Here is an 18457-nt window from a genome sequence, read left to right as displayed (position 1 = left end):
CTTCCTGCAAACCCCACATCACCCCATCACACACCCATCATGTATGAAGAAAACCAAAAGCACACATTAACACATATAGATATTTAGAATTAATTTTATTATGATGATAGAGATACTGGTAGGTTTCCAAATTGCTTTAACATTGTAAATATACCGATAAAGCATTGCCCAATTGATCAATCTCTGTGTGTATATGCATGTGCGCGTAGTGGTCTTTTGCTCTAACTGTAGAAGAACATGGATTTTGGGGTATTTTAAAAAATGGATTTGGGATGCTGCTGCAGCAGTCCAGCAGGCACAAGGGGTAGTGTCCCCAGATATCACTTGGCCAAGCCCCAGAAGCTCCTGAGGGAGAGTAGCCCTAAAGTACTTGACAGGGCAGCTTTTTGTACTGCTGGGGACAGCACAGGTGCTGGCCCCAGGCTCTAGCTGCCCCTGGCAGCAGATCTGGCAGGAGTCAGGCAGGGTTATTATGCCCCAAGTGGCACAATTTGCTCCACAACTAAGTGCATGTCCAGGCATGTGCAGAGGCAAAAAGGCCCAGCTCAAATTTGCATCGCCTCTATTTGAGATGCTGCAAGCACACATGCTTTCACGTGTGGACGTGCCCAACATGGACACTAGGGGCATTTGTACACGTTTCTGCTGCAGCACTGGATGCTTTTAAAAGTACTTGGTGCTGAGATGCATGCAGCTGTATAAGTGACGAAGTGTGTATCAGTACTGAGAAAATCGCAGTGGCGTGCTTTAGTTCAAAAGTGCACCGCTGCCATTTTTTGTGCACTGACGTGCATTTTGCTGTATGCGACATAGCGCAGTGTGCATCAGCTTGCACGAAGACTTGTCACGGGACAAAAAGGTATGTATATAAATGCCCTAGGTTCTCCGTAGAAGCATCTTCAGAAACTTCCCATGAAAGAATGAGACCCAAGGCTGAATTAGATGAGGAAGCAGAAGGCGCAGAACCAGGCAATAATGCCAAAGAAAACATCCAGTTTGTTTATTTTTCACCAGTAAGGGTGAGTTTCTGATAAAATTCTGCTCTACCCAAACTAGTGAACAGCTTTAGCTCCTAGGCCACAGCATCACCAGACTGAAGCCTAACAATGCACTCATACCTTTTCTCTCTTAATTAGCAGGTAGCTAAAGCTCCAGTGTAGGAGGCTCTGTTTCACTTGACAGGGGACTTTTGGCCTCCTAAGATTCCTGAATACCAGCCTTAATGCTTTGGTCATGATGCCATGTTGATAATGCTTTGGGGACTTAAGTAAAAAAACTAAAAGATTCCCCAGAAGATTTTTTTTTATCTAAGTATGATCTAAGCCATTCTTTTCAAGAAACTGAACTGCTATTATGGAACCAAAACAAAGACTTAGTACTCTGGGTCCCAGTCAAGGTACTCTTGGCATGGGGACCTTCATTTCTTGCAAGTGTGTCAAACAGACCCATGCCGCGAACCCGGCTGGGTCAGTTTAGTTATTATGATCCAAGTAGTTCTGTGATGACCAGTTTTCTTCAGGATGCATAACAGACCAAGATAACAATGTGCAATACAGGGGGGAAAATTCATGGAATGGCAAATGAGTCTGAAATCAGAGTTATTATGCCTGGATATTTGCTGTCAAAAAGGGAGCACCCCACACTTTTTTTTTTTTGTTGTGGACAGGCCCATGACAGGAATGCCCCAAATTGTGTGCATCAACCAGAATGTCTCTAGGGTGAGCCTCCTTTCCTTTGTGAGTGATGATTTGTCTTTCACAGCCTCAGACAAGTATTACCTGCTGCTGTCTCTTTCTTCCATAGCTGGGGAAAAGCCTCTGGCATCATGGGGAAAATTTTGTCGTCTTTTAGGAAAGCTCTGTTTCTATATATGTTGAAACTCACTTAATAGACTTGCTCTCTCTGAGGCAGGGTAGGTTACTTTCAGTGACAAAAGAAAAAGTCAGGCCTGTATGGGACATTTCTACTGCAGCACACTTGACTGTTTTTCCTTTTAGTCTTCTGTGCTTGAAAGCCATGAAACAGCCAAACTTGGACACAGAAATCTGCCTGCATGTCACTTTTAATGAGGAAAAACTCTAATTGCAAAAGCAGGAGAGAGCTCTACAAAGTAGAAGAATCTTTGATGATGACTAGTTATCATCCTGTCACAATGAATGAGAAGAAAATCCCTATTTGAACTGTTGCAAATAGAACTATGGAAACACTTTTCTAAAATATATTTGAACCTTATTTTCCAATGTTTTCACACTTTGTCAAATGTTCTTTCTTTCCAAACATACATTTTTTAAAATTCTGACAGTACCCACACAACTATCTTTTGCAACAATAAATCATTAATATTGTTTGCTAACTCTCATTTCATCCTGTACGATTTTACTCTCATCTGAGTTGCATATTGTTAAATATTATTAAAATTTTAATGTAGCTTTGTTTAAATTACTGGAATAAAGACAAGGTTATAAACAAAAATATAACAAGTATGGTATCAATCCTAAAAAATGCTTTAAGTTAAAGAATTTGAGCCCCATTTAAAATTTACTTAAATCCTAGATTACTGCATGATTTTAGTTATACTTACATGGGATATATACTGCTTGAAAGCTGCCAACATAATTTGGTCCCAGCTCATAAATGGTACTAACACTTGAAACTGGCAAAACTTCCTCCAAGAAATGCGTTGGTCCCAAGCGCCATACCAGCAAAGACAGTTGGCGTTGGGCTGGTGGTGTGCCAATGTAGGAATAAACTGTGCTGACTACTGGTGGATTAGCAGAACCAGATCCACCAGGGCTACTGTGAATATAGTGAAGCTGTAAAATAGAAACAAAGTTATTCAAGGGATATAGGTATAATTTAGAGAAAGAAAATAAATTAAAAACTAGGTCTGAAAATCTAGAAATGTTCAAACTGATATAGAAAACATTAAGTAATCCTGATTAGTTCACTAAATCATTAACTAAAACCTAATACTGCTGCCAAGGTAATTATTAGGGCTGTGCAAAGCTTTGGTTGCAGATTCATAGTTTCATAGTTGGTAGGGTTGGAAGGGACCTGAGCAGATCATCAAGTCCGACCCCCTGCCATGGACAGGAAAGAATGCTGGGGTCAAACAACCCTGGCTAGGTGATTATCTAGCCTCCTTCTGAAGACCCCCAGGGTAGGAGTGAGCACCATTTCTCTTGGAAGTTGGTTCCAGATCCTAGCCACCTTGACTGTGAAGTAGTGCTTCCTGATGTCTAGTCTGAATCTACTCTCAGTCAACTTATGGCCGTTATTCCTTGTTACTCCCATAATGTTCAAGTTGGTTGCAGCACAACCCAGCAGTCATGAGTGTACAAAGAGAGAGGCGATTAGCCCTGTGACATGTTACTATAGTTCTCAAAGAACATTGTTCACAGTTTAAGGAAGCCATGTTTAAAACATTCTAGCAGCCATGGGAGGGGTGCAGAATTAGGAGGAACACAGCCACATAGCTAGATATTCCTTCATATTTCACAAGCAGATTTGAGACTATCAGGACATTTAAACTTAAATAATTTTAATTTGTTTGCAAATAGTTGAATACTTGGTTTGGGCACTCCTATTATATTCAAACAAAGGTCCCTTTCCATCTGCTTGGCTTTTTGGCTTATTTTGTCTTAAGGCTTGAAGGTGGGAGGCAGAATGCAAATGCACTGGGAGTATCATAAACAACACAGGGCAGTCACGTTCTCATCTAGCTGAGTAGGCGTAAATCAACTGTGAAGAAGTTTAAAATGGGATTCAACTAAATTTTAATTTAATGTTCCTCCCCTGATTTTTAGGTCTGTATTTGATTCGGAGGATATTCAGCCTGATTCAGCGGCTGACTCTCCGAATCCGAAGACCAATAAAAAGGTCCAAATCGATTCAAAGCCTCCACACTGATTTGGAAAAGATTTGTGGAAGATTCAAAGATTCGGGCAGTCCCCACTCAACACTGCAGGGAGCTGGACCCAGAATCTGTGCTGGGGGGGAGGGGAGGAGGGCAGGGACCATGGGGGGACCCCCACCAGGCCCCAATCCCTTCCTGCTCCCCCAGCCCCCCTGAGCATCCCCTGACCCCCGCCTGCTCTCCCAGCCCTGTCAATGACTGTCCTGCCCAGCCCCAGGGTCCCGGCACTTAAAAAAACAAACAAACAAACAAACAAACAAAAAATTAATCCCTACACTCACTGGCTGCTGCAGCAGCCATCGGAGAAGTGGGGGGCAACAAGGATCAACCCACCAGGCAGGAGCCAGTGAGTGCAGGGTTTGGGTTTTTTTTTTAAGTTCTGGGATGCTGGGGCCAGGTGGGACAGCGAGAGTGGGTGGGGATGGGGCCTGTTCAATTAGGAGATTTGACTGATTCGGCAGTGGCCAAATCTCTGAATCAGATTTGGCGGAATCAAATGGGGACAGTGATTTGAGTCACCAGATCAAATCACTGTCCCCCGAATCAGCTGAATCCGAATCCAAAGCGAATACTAGCCGCTTCGCACGACCTAATAATTATGTCCGTTTGTTTAATTGGACAGACAGGTTGAATACACACAGATTTGAAATCAAGTACAGAAATAAACAAAAGGCTGTGGCAGAACATTTTAAACTTTTTTTCCCCTTTCAAATTTAATGCAAATGAAATAATCAAATAGAAATATAGCTACAGTTCACATTTTTGTGTTTGCCAGAAAGCTATTCCATTATTTTGTGTCCCCTCTGATTATTGCAATTGCAACAGTCTGAATGGTTACACTATTGATCTCACTGATATATTAAGTAGCACATAGATTTCATTTAATTGGTAGGAAAATGATACCAAGTTTTGCCTTTTTGATCTATGGAACAAATATTGATCTATATAAAAGCATGAACATTAGCCAAAGGAGTATTTTTCAAATACATTGCTAATTTGTTTTGTTTAAATTTATGAATCAGAAATAAGGATGTCCATTTGAAAAAGTATATGCTATTGTAGAATCATGATGTTAGAAGGAATCTCAAGGGTCAATATGGTTCAACCCCCTAGAGAAATGCTATTCCTGTATCATCCCCGTCCAATGTTGAGCTCTCTTAATAACCTCCAGTGAAGGAAATCATATAGCTTCCCTAGGTAGTCTTTCACTGCCTTATTGTTCTAATGGTAAGAAGGTTTTTCCTGAGCACTAATCTGAATCTGCTTTGCTGCAATTTTAAATAACGATTTCTTGTTCTGACTTGTGTGGAAAAGGGGAACAGTTGTTCTCCCTCTTCTTTATGGCAGTCTTTCAAATATTTGAAAACTGCAGTCACCTCCCCACACTTAGCCTCTTTTTCGCCAAGCTGAACATACCAAGCTCTCTCAACCTTTTCTTATACAGCTGACCTTCCAACCCCTTGATCATTTTTGCTGCTTGCCTTTCGATGCTCTCCAGGTTCTCCACATCCATCTTAAAATGTAGAGCCCAGAACCTCACACAATACTCCAGAGGAAGCCAAACCAGCCATTACTGATTCTACTACCTCCTGCATCTTACACTTAATATTCCTGCTGATGTAGCCCAAAATTATATTTGCTTTTTTCAAGTATGTCACACTGCTAATTCATGTTGAGTCTGTGATCCTTCAAAGCCCCCAGATCCTTTCCAGCAATGCTACTGCCCATGCTTTGTATTTAATGATACAACATGCAGTAGATATGCAACCAGTCTCACATTAAAGTTCCACATGACATCAGGAAAAACATTTTTAGATAATCGTCATGGTGCTTCTAAGCTTTACACATTTACTCTTTCTAGTAAGGTAGACGGAGCTTTTCACAATTGTTACTACTTCTAAGTTTCACGTAAAGTAGTATTTTGCTTTCCTTCACTTCAGTGTTCACACAGTTACTTTTATACCAGTATACATTAGCCATTAGAGAAAAGGTAGTATTTTATGACCAAAACTAGCATATTCCTTATTTTGCTGGATTAATACCAAATGCCAGACAAGTATTAAGAGATAAAATACTGCTCCATTTCTGGTGATACAGGTACACTAGATACAATCTCTTCCTTTCCCAAGTACTGATCCACTTTGCTTAAGACCTGATAGTATTTGTTATTCTTTTCTGTAAAACAACAAACAAAACCAGGACAGACTCAGAGTTGAGAAGTGAATGGAGTCCTTGCCTCACTTTGAATGTGCATAACAAAAATCAAGAAACCAAGCACAATATAGAAAAAGCTCAGGCCCTCTCATCTTCAAAACAATTGATAATACATGATCATGGTGTACAACAGCCTGACAACAAGTAACCTACACAAATATGTTACAAAGCAAACTAACTTTTTGAAACTATACAAGTTAAATTTTAAAGTTTTTACTCCACCTTCACAGTATTAACGAGCTGTCCATCAATGTAGAGTGCAGCGGTGCTATTTTTCAGCATGCCTTTACTCATCACCAGAACCAGATGATGCCACTGGCCTTCCACTATAAGATCGCCACAGCGAAAACGAGCACAACAAGGAAGAATCTCATAGAAAGATGATTCTTCACTGAAGTCATCAACTACAATAAAAGGAACAGTTCATTAGAACTAGTGGCACTCATACACCAATTTAAATACTTCAGTTTCCTCAGGCCTGATATTTAAAATAAGCTGCAATGATAGATTAAAGGTTGAAATTTCAGAAAGCAAATGCATTTCAAGCAAACAGAATACAGTAAACAGTAATGTAAGTTAACAAATAGTTTTCTATTAACACTTTCAATTGTAATTAACCATGATATTGGCATTAAAATTATATTGATATTGAAAATATTTTAAAAATTTGATGGTCCACAATTTTTTGTACAAGTGCAAAAAGAAAAACTGGTAGAGCAACATTAGTCTAGGCAATCCCCAAAATTATCAGCAACCCCAATTCCTATTTTAATGTATGTAGATGACACTGTTATACTGTCAAGAACTCCTATTGGATTACAGAGAGCAATTACAACTTTTGAGCATCTTTGTGGACCAAATAACTTAAAGATAAATTATGATAAATCCAAAATAATGCACTGGGGAAGTCGTTTGATGAAATATCCATGGAATATGGGGGGAACCAAACTTGACGTTGTCAAAGCCTATAGATATTTGGGTGTGTTATTCACAGCTTCTGCATCATGGAAACATCATGTTCAGTTAAAACTAAGGCAGCCCAATCAACAGTGGCGATAAAGAAATTGTATAAAACCACAGCAGGCTGATCAGTCCAAGCTCCTATATCAGCATACAAAGCCAAAGTTACCTCTTAGATCTTATATGGCGCTGAAGTATGGAGTTATGCTGCTAGTAATGATTTTGTCTCAGATGTGGATCTATGTACAATATTATAGATTCATGTCTTGATTTACTACAAGCTTGTCCAACATACAGCCTGCGAGCCGCCATGTGGCCCACCAAGGCATTTTCTGTGGCCCGCGGTGCTGTGATGGGAAATGGAAGTAAACACTGTTTACTTTTGTTCCCACCCCTTGTCCCCACCCCCAGCCCCTCAGCAGCTTCCTAATGGCTGCTGAAGGGCTGGGGAAGGGACAAGGTTCCCACATGCACCGTGTCAGCTTGACGTTGCCAACGTGGTATGTGTGGGAAGAGGAGTAGCCATGTGCCACTCGGGACAGGATGAGCCCAGCCAGAGCGGCAGGGGCTCAGCTGCACTTTCCCCCTACCTACATTGGTCAGTCCCGAGCAGCATATGGCTCCGCTGCCACCTCTGCTGGCTGGTGCTGACCCGGGCAGATCTGTCCCATCCAGAGCAGCACGCAGCTGAAGTCAGCTTCCCACATGCTGCTGGGGATGGGAGGAGGCTGGCCAGGTCAGCACCAGCCAGCAGAAGCGGCGGCGGAGCCATGTGCCACTCGGGACTGACCAGTGCAGGCAGGGGGAAAATGCAGCTGAGCTCCTGCTGGGCTCGTCCTGTCCTGAGCAGCACACGGCTCCACTGCTGCTTCTGCTGGCCAGTGCAGACCTAGGTGGCCTCCTCCCATCCCCAGCAGCACATGAGGAGCTGACTTCCGCTGCATGCCACTTTTCCTGGCCAGTGCTGACCCGGCTGGGTCTGTCCCATCCAGAGCAGCACACGGCTGAAGCCAGCTTCCCACAAGCTGCTGGGGATGGGGGGAGGCTGGATGAGTCTACGCCGGCCAGCAGAAGTGGCAGCGGAGCAGCGTGCCGCTCAGGACGGGACAAGGCCAGCCGAAGCAGCAGGGGCTCAGCTGCATTTTCTGCCTGCCTGCACTGGTCAGTCCCGAGCAGCACACAGCTCCACCACTGCTTCTGCTGGCTGGTGCCAACCTGGCCAGGCTCCTCCCATCCCCAGCAGCACCTGGGAAGCCAGCACGGGGGGGGGGGGGCCTTGGCAGGCAGAGTCCTGGCGTGACCTCCGTGGGGTGAGGCAGCAGGAGCCAGTGTCTCCAGGACCCCATGCTTCGGACTCACAGCACTGAGGCCACTTGGGCTGCATGCGTGGGTGGCCAGGCACCATGTTAAGTGGGGCCATGCAGGCGGGCAGGTGAGGCGCTGCGGTGCAGTGGCCACCTCGCTCCAGTCCCCCTCGTGGGGGATGTGGAGGTATTTATTTTTCCCCTTCAGTCTCTGGGGCAGTAGCTGGCTGGATGTAGAATGGGTCCCTCCTGCCCCTGCCCACCAGCAGCTACCTTTGTAGGAGTGAATTTAGTCAGGCTTCTGGCCTCCCTGACTAGAAAAACAGACAGAGACCAGAAGTGCTGATACTGCTTATTTCAGTTATATGTTTTGAGATAAAAAATCCTGCACGTCTTATTACTCTGTGCAGATGTCCAATTAAGTAAACTTGTTTTAGTTTCTTTTCTTTTTTGTATTTTTTTCTCTTTATCTATCTTAAGTATAAAAATGCTTGAAAACTTAGAGAAGGGGAGGATTCCTGTTAAACAGACAAGTGAATGATTCCCTTTACTGTATGAAATCCTCCCTGTGATCACAGTATAGCCCTCAATAAGGAAAAGCTGGCTCTGTCAGCTCTGATTTCGACCACAGCGCAAAGTTTGATTTCTTCCACACCATGAACCCTGCAGTAAGAGGCAGGTGCAGTAGGGCTACACAGTTAGGATCTCTCTGGGCAAGTACAGAGGGTGTTTGAATATGGCTCACTGGCCCACTGGGTGATAAAAAGTTCATGATCTGGCCCCACATTCAAACCCCTGATTTACTACTATATTTACAGTAATAATGTTTTTCTGTTGGTGGGCTCTATTTTTAGTATAATATTTGTACTCTGGTTACCTTGTTCAAGCTTACTTATATTATGGGTGCATATGTGTTACGTTGTCTCCGGGAGCATGGCATTTAGACATATCTCAGAACAAGTTTCTTAGGGCTCTTCTGGCTCTTCCTCCCTCAACTCCTGCATCTCTTCTGAGATTAAAGACGGGAATGAATTCTATTTTAACTAATATTATTATTAGAATGGCAGGATTTTGCTTCCCCTTTCACTATCTCGTCTGCTTAAATTATGCTATATAGAAGATACTAATAATCCCCCTCCCTCTCCAATCACCCTGGTTAGCTTAATTTTTTCCTGCACTTTTGTACTTTCTGGGATGGGATACTATCGCAAAGATAATGAAAGGTCTTTCTTCCCCATAGAAATGGTTCAGATTTTCCAGAGGATAAAAGATATTGTCAGGCAGAATGATTTTGCAGTGGCTAGGGCTACTCGGAACCTCTTTGGAAACTTGATTGGGGGTTAGAAAGGTATTTACAGTTGGATCTCAATAATAAATGGCAGTCCTCTTTGACTAGACTCAGGATCGAACAGATGCCCACAGCTGCTCTGGCTGGAAGTAGATTTTGCATTCCAAGGGCTAAAAGATGTTGCCCAGTCTGTCTACGAGTTTTAGACAATACTATCCACTATGTGTTGGAATGTTTTTTGTATAACGATGTAAGAAGAACCTATTTATTACCGTACTTGCAGAAATTCATACATTTCTCAAACAGAGAGAAATTAATCTGGCTTTTACAGCAAACAGATCCAAACGTAGTAAATCGTCTCGCAATTTTCGCTTACAAGGCAAAGGTGATTAGAGTTAAATATCCTTTATTACTGATAAGAGTGATGCATTTTAACATTAGACTTGCTTTTATTGTCTCAGTTGTAGATCTATGTACAACAATATTATAGATTCATGTCTTGATTTACTACTATATTTACATAAAAATATTATTAATGTTGGTGGGCTCTATTTTTAGTATAATATTTGTAGTTTGGTTAGCTTGCTCAAACTTATGTTATGGGTGCATGTGTGTTACGTCGTCTTCAGGAGCATGACATTTAGCCAGAATCCTTAATAATACATTGAATTGAATTTAATTGAAGTCTCAGCAATAGGTCTCCACTTATTTTTCCTGTTTCCCTAAGAACATCCTCAAGAGCCCGACCACATTTTGTGGTTCTATGTCCCTTCATTTTCCCCACATTTTAAAATGATAATGTGAAATTTGGATAAATTAAATTTATTTACAGCTTTTTAAATTATCTGGTTTCATCTACAAAAAGAGTTTGTTGTTTTAAGCTTTTTATGGAAATATTTATCCATGTAACACTCTTTCATTGCCTTTCTACATAAATATTTTTCTTCTCTCTCATTGCCAAATTTAAATGACAAAAAAGTGATGCTGTCAAAACTCCAGTTTTTCTGTACAAGTCACTCATTTGCCTGATTCTGCTTCCAGTGAAGTCAATGGTTCTTACCTCTGCCCTCAGAGGAAACAGAATAAAGTCAACACTTTTGGAAATCCCATCCCATGTAATTATCAGTTAATTCTACCACAAGTGACTCCTATCCACCATCTAACAGGTAATGGATTTGTTAACCATCTTCAGGTATAGTGAGAGATGGAACACAATAAAGTAGTTTTCATGGGGTAACAGAGAATTTTGAGTTATTTGCTTCTTTCAGATACTTTGTGGGGTTTCAAGTTAACATATATTTTAACATATCTTGAAATAATCACATCATTGATCTCTCATGAGGCAAAGGAAGCAAATAATATAAAACAAAAGTGACTAAGTAAAGAACCACAAGGAATTTTTCTAATTTCTGAATATTTTTGCCTCAATCTGGACATTTTGAGAAAATCTGAAATGTTTTAAGAATATTTAATCAAATATATACGAAAACTCCAATGTTTAAATAACTTGCATACTTAAAAACATTTAAAATGACATTAAAACACCACACAATAGATGTAATCACCTTCAAAATATTTGTGTCGAATAGGTAAAAATGACTATATCCCTAATTTCATACCTGGAGGGTCAGAGAACTTAAGACTAGATAAAAAACAGAGGATCTTGTTTAAAATATGGAATTGCAGACTAAGATATTTGGCTAACGAGAAGGAAGTCAAGAGAAGATTATTTCATAATTGTAAGTTGATTCTGGGTATCAGAGTTTTATTCTTGTCTCCCTGTATTCAATAAGAAAATCCAAGTCCCTCCCAGATGTTGCTACTGAGATGAGAAATGAGCAGTAATATTTGCCAAAGTCAATACTATGCTGTAATGCCTTCACAAGACACAGAACTCAGAAGGTGTTGATTCCCCTTCCAAAAGCCACCTCTATTCCTTAGGTGTTCTCAACTCTTCACTCAAAGCTGCTGCTTAACTTTCTAAACATGTAAATATGCTTTATTTTAACTGAAACAGTGCACATTTTTGCAACAAGCATTTTTAATTTAATTTGGGAAGGTACATGCAATTCCCAAAACCCATTCACACTGCCATATTTACTGATTTCTCACATTGATAGGACATCTTGGGAAAAGTCAGGTTGCCATGCAGAGTACAAGGAGAAAAAGGACAAAACCAGAACAAGTACAAATTTATAAAGAAAAAATAATCTTTTTCCATACCCGCCAAACACCTTAGTCTTCTTTTTATAATAAAATAATTGTAGTCAAATAAACAGTGGCATTTAGCCACAGATTATCACCACTTTGAAATCTGGAAACCCTGTGGACTTTTATCTTATTTCTATATGTACTAATCCACTTAATACCTTAGAATAAAAACAACAGAAATTATTCAGCCATCCAACTCATAGAGTGTTACTTTACTAACGGCTGAGTTTCCGAACACTGTTCAAAAACAGTCTCTCTCAGAGTCGTTCAGAAAGTCTCTCATCTTTTCTCACAATGCCTCTTCAAGTACAGCCCCTCTTAGAGTTCAAAATATAGACTTATTAGCTAATAATATTCAACTTCTACCTCAATGGCAGTCAAAAGTAATTAGTGACAATAAATTTATAAATGTAATGTTCTCTATATTGGAACAATTCAGTCTCATTTCATTTAAGAGATCTGAAGACATGTTATGACTAGTAAGTTCTTTATTTTTATTTTTGACCCTCTGCAAGGAACTACTATATTTATGAAAACAACGTTGATATCAAAGGAAGGTATATTATAAAGTAAACTAATAGACTGCTAGAACTATTTCCAGAAATATCAGATGATTAGAGATATTTACAAACATTTACCCACTCCATTTAAAACATGATTTTTTACATATGAATGAATGTGCATGTTTTAATATTTTTTATTTAAACACAATCATTCACTTTATATTAATCCTCATTTCTCTTTCCTACACAAAGTGCTTCCCAGTATTCAGTTTCCTTTCTTATAAAATTACCTGGGGCCAGACAGAGATGTTTCAGTGAAAGTTCCAGCAATTTCTTGACATAATCTTAATCATGAAGATCTGCAGTACCTTTATAATGCTGTCACAGCAACATGAAAGGATACAGCACAATACTTACCATAATTCTGAAGCAACTCTTCTTTAGTTGAAACAATTAGTGATCGGTCTTTTGCTGAAAGGACAATGGCAAGGCATACGTAGTGCTGCTCAGAAGAATTTGCTCGTCGCACTATAGTAAGCAACCTGACTGGATGGTTATTAGGAGACGTACTAAAGTGTTCAATGCAAAACCACGTTGAATAGCTCAAACCAGATGGTGGTGGAAAAAATCTTTCACCTAAAAACCAAAAAATTAGAGTTAAAGGTTGCCTCAGCATTCCCAATTTGAAGTTCTTTTTTTGGGCACTTATAAGTTTCCTGAAACTTTTGCCTTCTGGGTTAAATTTTACACACCTGATTTCTGGCTCAGAGATTATTTTTTCTCCCCAGTTACCTAAACTACACCATAGCTCTTAAGAACAATGAAACAAGAAATGCCCACTTCTCCTTTTTATAACACTTATGTTGTTAAACCCTCTATAGTTTCAGCTCATTGAAAAAGAAAACAGATCTGAAAGTCCTAACGCACCTTTCATTGCCGGAGTGTATATACTTCAGCCACACATGAGAAACTTTTAATAATGACAATCTTATACAATAAACAACTATCTAAAAGAAGCAGGCCAATTTGCATTTGCATGTGTATAGATTTTGGCGACTCAAGCTTCCACTAGGCATCTGAAGTGTGAATGCTTCACTCCATTTCTCTCTCAAGGATCAGTGAAGGACAACTTTTTGAAATGCACACAAAAGACTAAGAGAAGTTAAGGTCTGTCTAACTGTTAAGCATTATGTATATACATTAAATACCCTTTAAAATTACAGAGGCGGGTAGAATTCTCTCTATAGGATTCTGGGCACATTCAGGTTGGAAAGCAGGCAGCAAATGAATGTTGGGGATATCTAATGACCTCTAGTGATAGAAGTCCTCCTCACGCTGAGTTTTTGTTTTAATTACAAACAATGTACATCTGGAGCAAATCCAGTAAAACAACAAATCAGTAGACCCAATTTATACTAGGTGCAACACATCAAAGCAGAGCAATGCAGCAGATATAAAAATGAAAGCATATTCAAAAGGTCATTGAAGTCAACAGAAGTTTGATTGATATGCATGAGACGGATGTGCAATCAAAAAAAGAGAATATTACAATAATTTAAGAAGTAGGTTTTAACACTGCTTCATTTACTACAAGCTGTCCACTCTGTACTAAGTACTGCAGGAATAATATTGTGATCATAAAACAGAAACTATACACAAAACAAGGAGGCACAAATAAGTTTATATAACAAATGTTCAAGCTTAATCATAGCATTTCCTGGGTTTTAGTAGTTTAATAATGTAACCTTACAAGTTCTCTTAACACCCATCTTTTAAAAAAATTAGTATGGCTTAAGAATGCATACAGTTTAGATAAAGGGAGTACATATCTCTTCTATGGTTAAATAACACACTAAAGTCTTATGTTACAAATATGAAATTTCCTCATTCTTACAATTATATAATTTTTATCTTAGTTAGGGGGAAAGAAAACTGAAAGGAATATAAAAAGAGATGCCATTAGAGACATAGATAATACGTGACCACAGCACATACAGTGTTACACTATCACCTTCTGGTTACCAGCACAATATAGCAAGTCCGGGGCCATGTAGATGCTCATTTCTACTGGTACAAATCTTAGAGAAGAAAAATGGAAAAATAGCCTGGGAACGAGAGTATATGTACATTCCAGCCCCCACAGCTGGAGACTTTTCAAGGACTGCCACCTTGACAGGCCTGCATGTACCGATGACCACAAGAGCAACACCATTGCGAGTCTTGTGCTTGTTGTAGGGTGACCCATGGAGGTAACGTCAAAGGTGAGGTATCAGGCAAAGAACAGTCTAACACAATATCATATAAACACTTCAACGGTGGAACAGGCAGATGAAAAAGGCATACTTCTTAATGGCTGTGAAGGCATATGAAGGCTGCAGTGGAAAAGTAATCCATTTTCCATCTCCTTGACACTGGACACGGGTTTCTCTTCTGCCAAGATCTGTGCAGTTGCTGATGTGTAATGGACTCCTCACATAAAGTAAGCGATATGCAGGCTTCTCCCACTGGATCCAACATCTACCACAATAACCAATCACCAATACCCATAACTAGGGACCACTGAAATGTGTGCTGGAAGTGCACTGTGTAGTGGCTCCTTTAATCTTGCTGTTTCCTTTATGTATCCCCCTGCCACTGCTTGGCAGAGGGGCCCTGTCGGCCCCACTGTTTGCTCCTCATAGCTGGGAGGCAAAAACCACAGTTTTAAATGGGCCAGTTTTTACCTCCCAGCCAGCCAGCAGCAAGCAATGGGGCTGCTGGGGCTCCTCTGTCCATCAGAAGCAGGAGACAAAATCCACAGCATATTTAAAACCATGGTTTTCACCTCCTCACCAATCAGGGGCAAGTGGGGAGGCCCCTCTGCCAATCGGGGAGGGAGTGAGAGGGTGAAACTCAGGGGAAAATGAAAGATTAAAGGAGCTGCTACACAGCCCACTTTTTTTTTGGCATAAATTCTAGTGGTCCCTACCCATAACTTTGGCAACGTCCCTGCAATAATGGACAACTGGTGACGGGGACAGATAAAGTGATCACTGGGAGTACTTAGTCATCACAGAATCATAGAAGTAGGGTAGGAAGGGACCTTGTACTTCTTCAAGTCCGACCCCCTGCCAGGGCAGGAGAAAAAAACTGGGCTCAAATGACCCCAGCTAGGTAGGCATCAAGCCTCCTCTTAAAGACCCCCAGGGTAGGAGCCAGCACCACTTCCCTTGGAAGTTGGTTCCAGATCCTAGCTGCCCTAACTGTCAAGTAGTTCTTACGGATGTCTAATCTAAACCTACTCTCCAACAACTTGTGGCCGTTATTCCTTGTCATGCCAGGGGGCACTAGGGGAAACTAGGTCTCTGCCAAACCCTTCTGGTCCCTCCTAGTGAGTTTATAGATGGTCACCAGGTCCCCCCTCAGCCTTCTCTTGTGAAGGCTGAACAGGTTCAGCTCCTGCAGTCTCTTATTGTGGGGTCTGCCCTGTAGTCCCCAGATCATGCAGGTGGCCCTCCTCTGGACCTTCTCAATGTTGTCCACATCCCTCCTGAAGTGGGGCGCACAGAACTGGACACAGTACTCCAGCTGTGGCCTGACCGGTGTTGCATAGAGGAGGAGGATCACCTCCCTGGCCCTACTTGAGATGCACCTGTGGATGCACGACAAGGTCCGGTTAGCCCTGCCAACCGTGACCTTGCATTGTCGGCCCGTGTTCATCTTGGAGTCAATAATGACTCCAAGATCCCTTTCTGCCTCCGTGCTCTCAAGAAGGGAGTTTCCCATCTTTTAAGTGTGCTGCTGGTTACTACTGCCCAAGTGCAGCACCCTGCACTTGTCAGTGTTGAAGCGCATCCTGTTTTTGCTAGCCTACCCTTGTAACCTATCCAGGTCTTGCTGCAGTCCTTCCCTCCCTACTAGTGTGCTCACCTCACCCCAAATTTTGGACATGCAGGAGGCAGTCACATTGGTCACTTCACCCTTGGAATGGGACAGGAGGGTGACTCGGCAGCTGTGACTGGGACTGAGAATTCCTTTTTAGGATCCCCTCTGCTCACTCAGTACGTGGAGAAGGCTAGAAAAGGTGCCCCAAACACAAGTTGTATCACCTTATCTTACCAACTGGCTAGCTATTTCCATGCGGGTCACTCAAACTGCAGTTGAAACATAAAAATATCCTTTTCATCCTGGAATACACGCACCCTACTAAACAACCTCAGCAGTGACAGACCTGAACGCAGGACAGCTATTGTCGCCTGAGAACTCTTGCAAGACAACATTGATATTGCTGCTCTCAGCAAGATCAGACATGCAGATAAATGCTATCTGAGGGAGAAGAGGTGGCTTATACATTCTTGTGGAAAGGAAAACCTGCAAAACGACAGGCAAATACAGTGTTGTTTTTGCCATTAAGAGCCAGACTGCCAGCTGAATGACTGAATTCCCTGTGGGAATTAATGGGCACCTCATGACTCTCCTGCAACAACTGACCAACAAGTCATTTGCTACCATCATCAGTGCTTATGCCCCAAACCTCAATGCTGAGGAAGAAAAGAAAGAACAGTTTTATGTTGATCATGATGAAATCCTGACTATCATCCCAAAAGAGGATACAATCATCCTCCTTGGCAATTTCAACGTTACAGCTGGCCAGGACTTTAAGATGAGGAAGGGTACTACTGGGAAGGAAGGAAGGGCAAGACCAATTCCAGTGGCATCCTCTTACTCAGCAAATATGCAGAGCATAACCGTGTCAATACTAACACTATCTTCAGACAACGCGACAGGTACAAAACAACATGGCAATGTTGGTACCCTTGCTCCAAACAATGGCACCTCCTCAACTATGTCATCATAAAAGCATGATCTAAAAGACGTTCGTATCACATGTGTTATGAGGAGCCAATGACTGCTGAACTGATAATCACTTAGTAAGAGCAATCATGTCCATTAGGGTTATGTTGAAACGTCAAAAGCAAGCCAAATCAGTCTGGCAACAGTACAACATCAAATGTCTTCAGACCCCTAGACACCACAAAGCCCTCCAAACGTATCTTGGCAAGGAATTCACCAATCTTAGGTTGAAAATGGTAACACTTGTGTTAAGGTAGTGTGGCCATCCATGAGACTTGCAGAAAATCAACTGTCATCAGGTGATAAAGCCATCAGGACTGGTTTGATGAGAACAACAGTCAAAGCCCTTCTAAAATCAGAAGAGAAAAGGCTTTCTGTCACTGGCAAAACTATCCTATATCCAGTCAGAAGTATGGAACTTTTCGACAGCTTGAAAATGAAACCCAGAGGAAGATTTGAGAAATCAAAAACAAATGGTGGGTAGGGAAAGTGAAAGAAATCCAACAATTTGTTGACAATCATGACATGTGGATCTTCTTCGGTGCAATCAAGGCTGCACACAAACCAAGTTCTTGTGGGCTCGCACTGCTTAGACCTGAAGATGGTAGTACACTCCTCAACAACAACAAGTCCATTAAAAACCACTGGAAGGAGCACTACCAAAAGCTCCTGAACCAAGAATTGATGGTGACTGATGAAACCATCAAATCCTTCCTGCAGCATCCAGTAAAGGAAGTATTTGCCAGTCCATCTACCTCTGAAGAAGGCCACCAGGCAGTAAGATAGATGAACAATAATAAAGCATCTGGCCCTGATGATATTCTAGTTGAGATCTACGAAGTAGGTGGGAAAACCACAACCAACAAGCTCTCAAAATCTGGAACACAGGAAATTTTTGCTGATCTAACGAATACCAATATTGTCACCATTTTTATAAAAGGAGGTAAATCTGACTGTGGAAATTACTGAGGTATTGCCCTTCTTTCTATTGCTGGAAAGATCCTCGCTCAAATTCTGCTGAACCAATTGCTCCCTCTTGCTGAGGAAATCCTTCAAGTCTCAATGCAGCTTCAGACCATCAAGTGGCACTATGGACATGATTTTTGTGGGCCAGCACATCCAGGAAAAGTGCCAAGAACAATACCAGGAACTGTATATGACCTTTGACTGCACTTATAGTTTCATGGATAGTTTCATAGATTTAGGGTCGGAAGGGACCTAGCAGATC

General features: G+C 41.4%; 1 protein-coding gene across 1 annotated transcript in view; it reads right to left on the bottom strand.

Annotated features, from left to right (window-relative positions):
• WDFY3 (WD repeat and FYVE domain containing 3) overlaps window positions 1-18457 on the bottom strand; it is a 258223-nt gene that overhangs the window by 139924 nt on the left and 99842 nt on the right. The window contains exons 17-19 of the mRNA XM_019525884.1: window positions 12814-13032; window positions 6353-6534; window positions 2582-2813 (exon numbers count right to left, since the gene is read on the bottom strand). Coding sequence (XP_019381429.1) covers window positions 2582-2813; window positions 6353-6534; window positions 12814-13032 — 633 coding nt within the window. The remainder of the gene's footprint in view (window positions 1-2581; window positions 2814-6352; window positions 6535-12813; window positions 13033-18457) is intronic.

This window comes from Gavialis gangeticus, unplaced genomic scaffold, assembly GCF_001723915.1.
Source record: "Gavialis gangeticus isolate Ggan-Ray unplaced genomic scaffold, GavGan_comp1, whole genome shotgun sequence".
NCBI classification, from domain to species: domain Eukaryota; kingdom Metazoa; phylum Chordata; order Crocodylia; family Gavialidae; genus Gavialis; species Gavialis gangeticus.
Note: the sequence above shows the minus strand (reverse complement) of the source record. Positions and strands in the feature narration are given on the sequence as shown.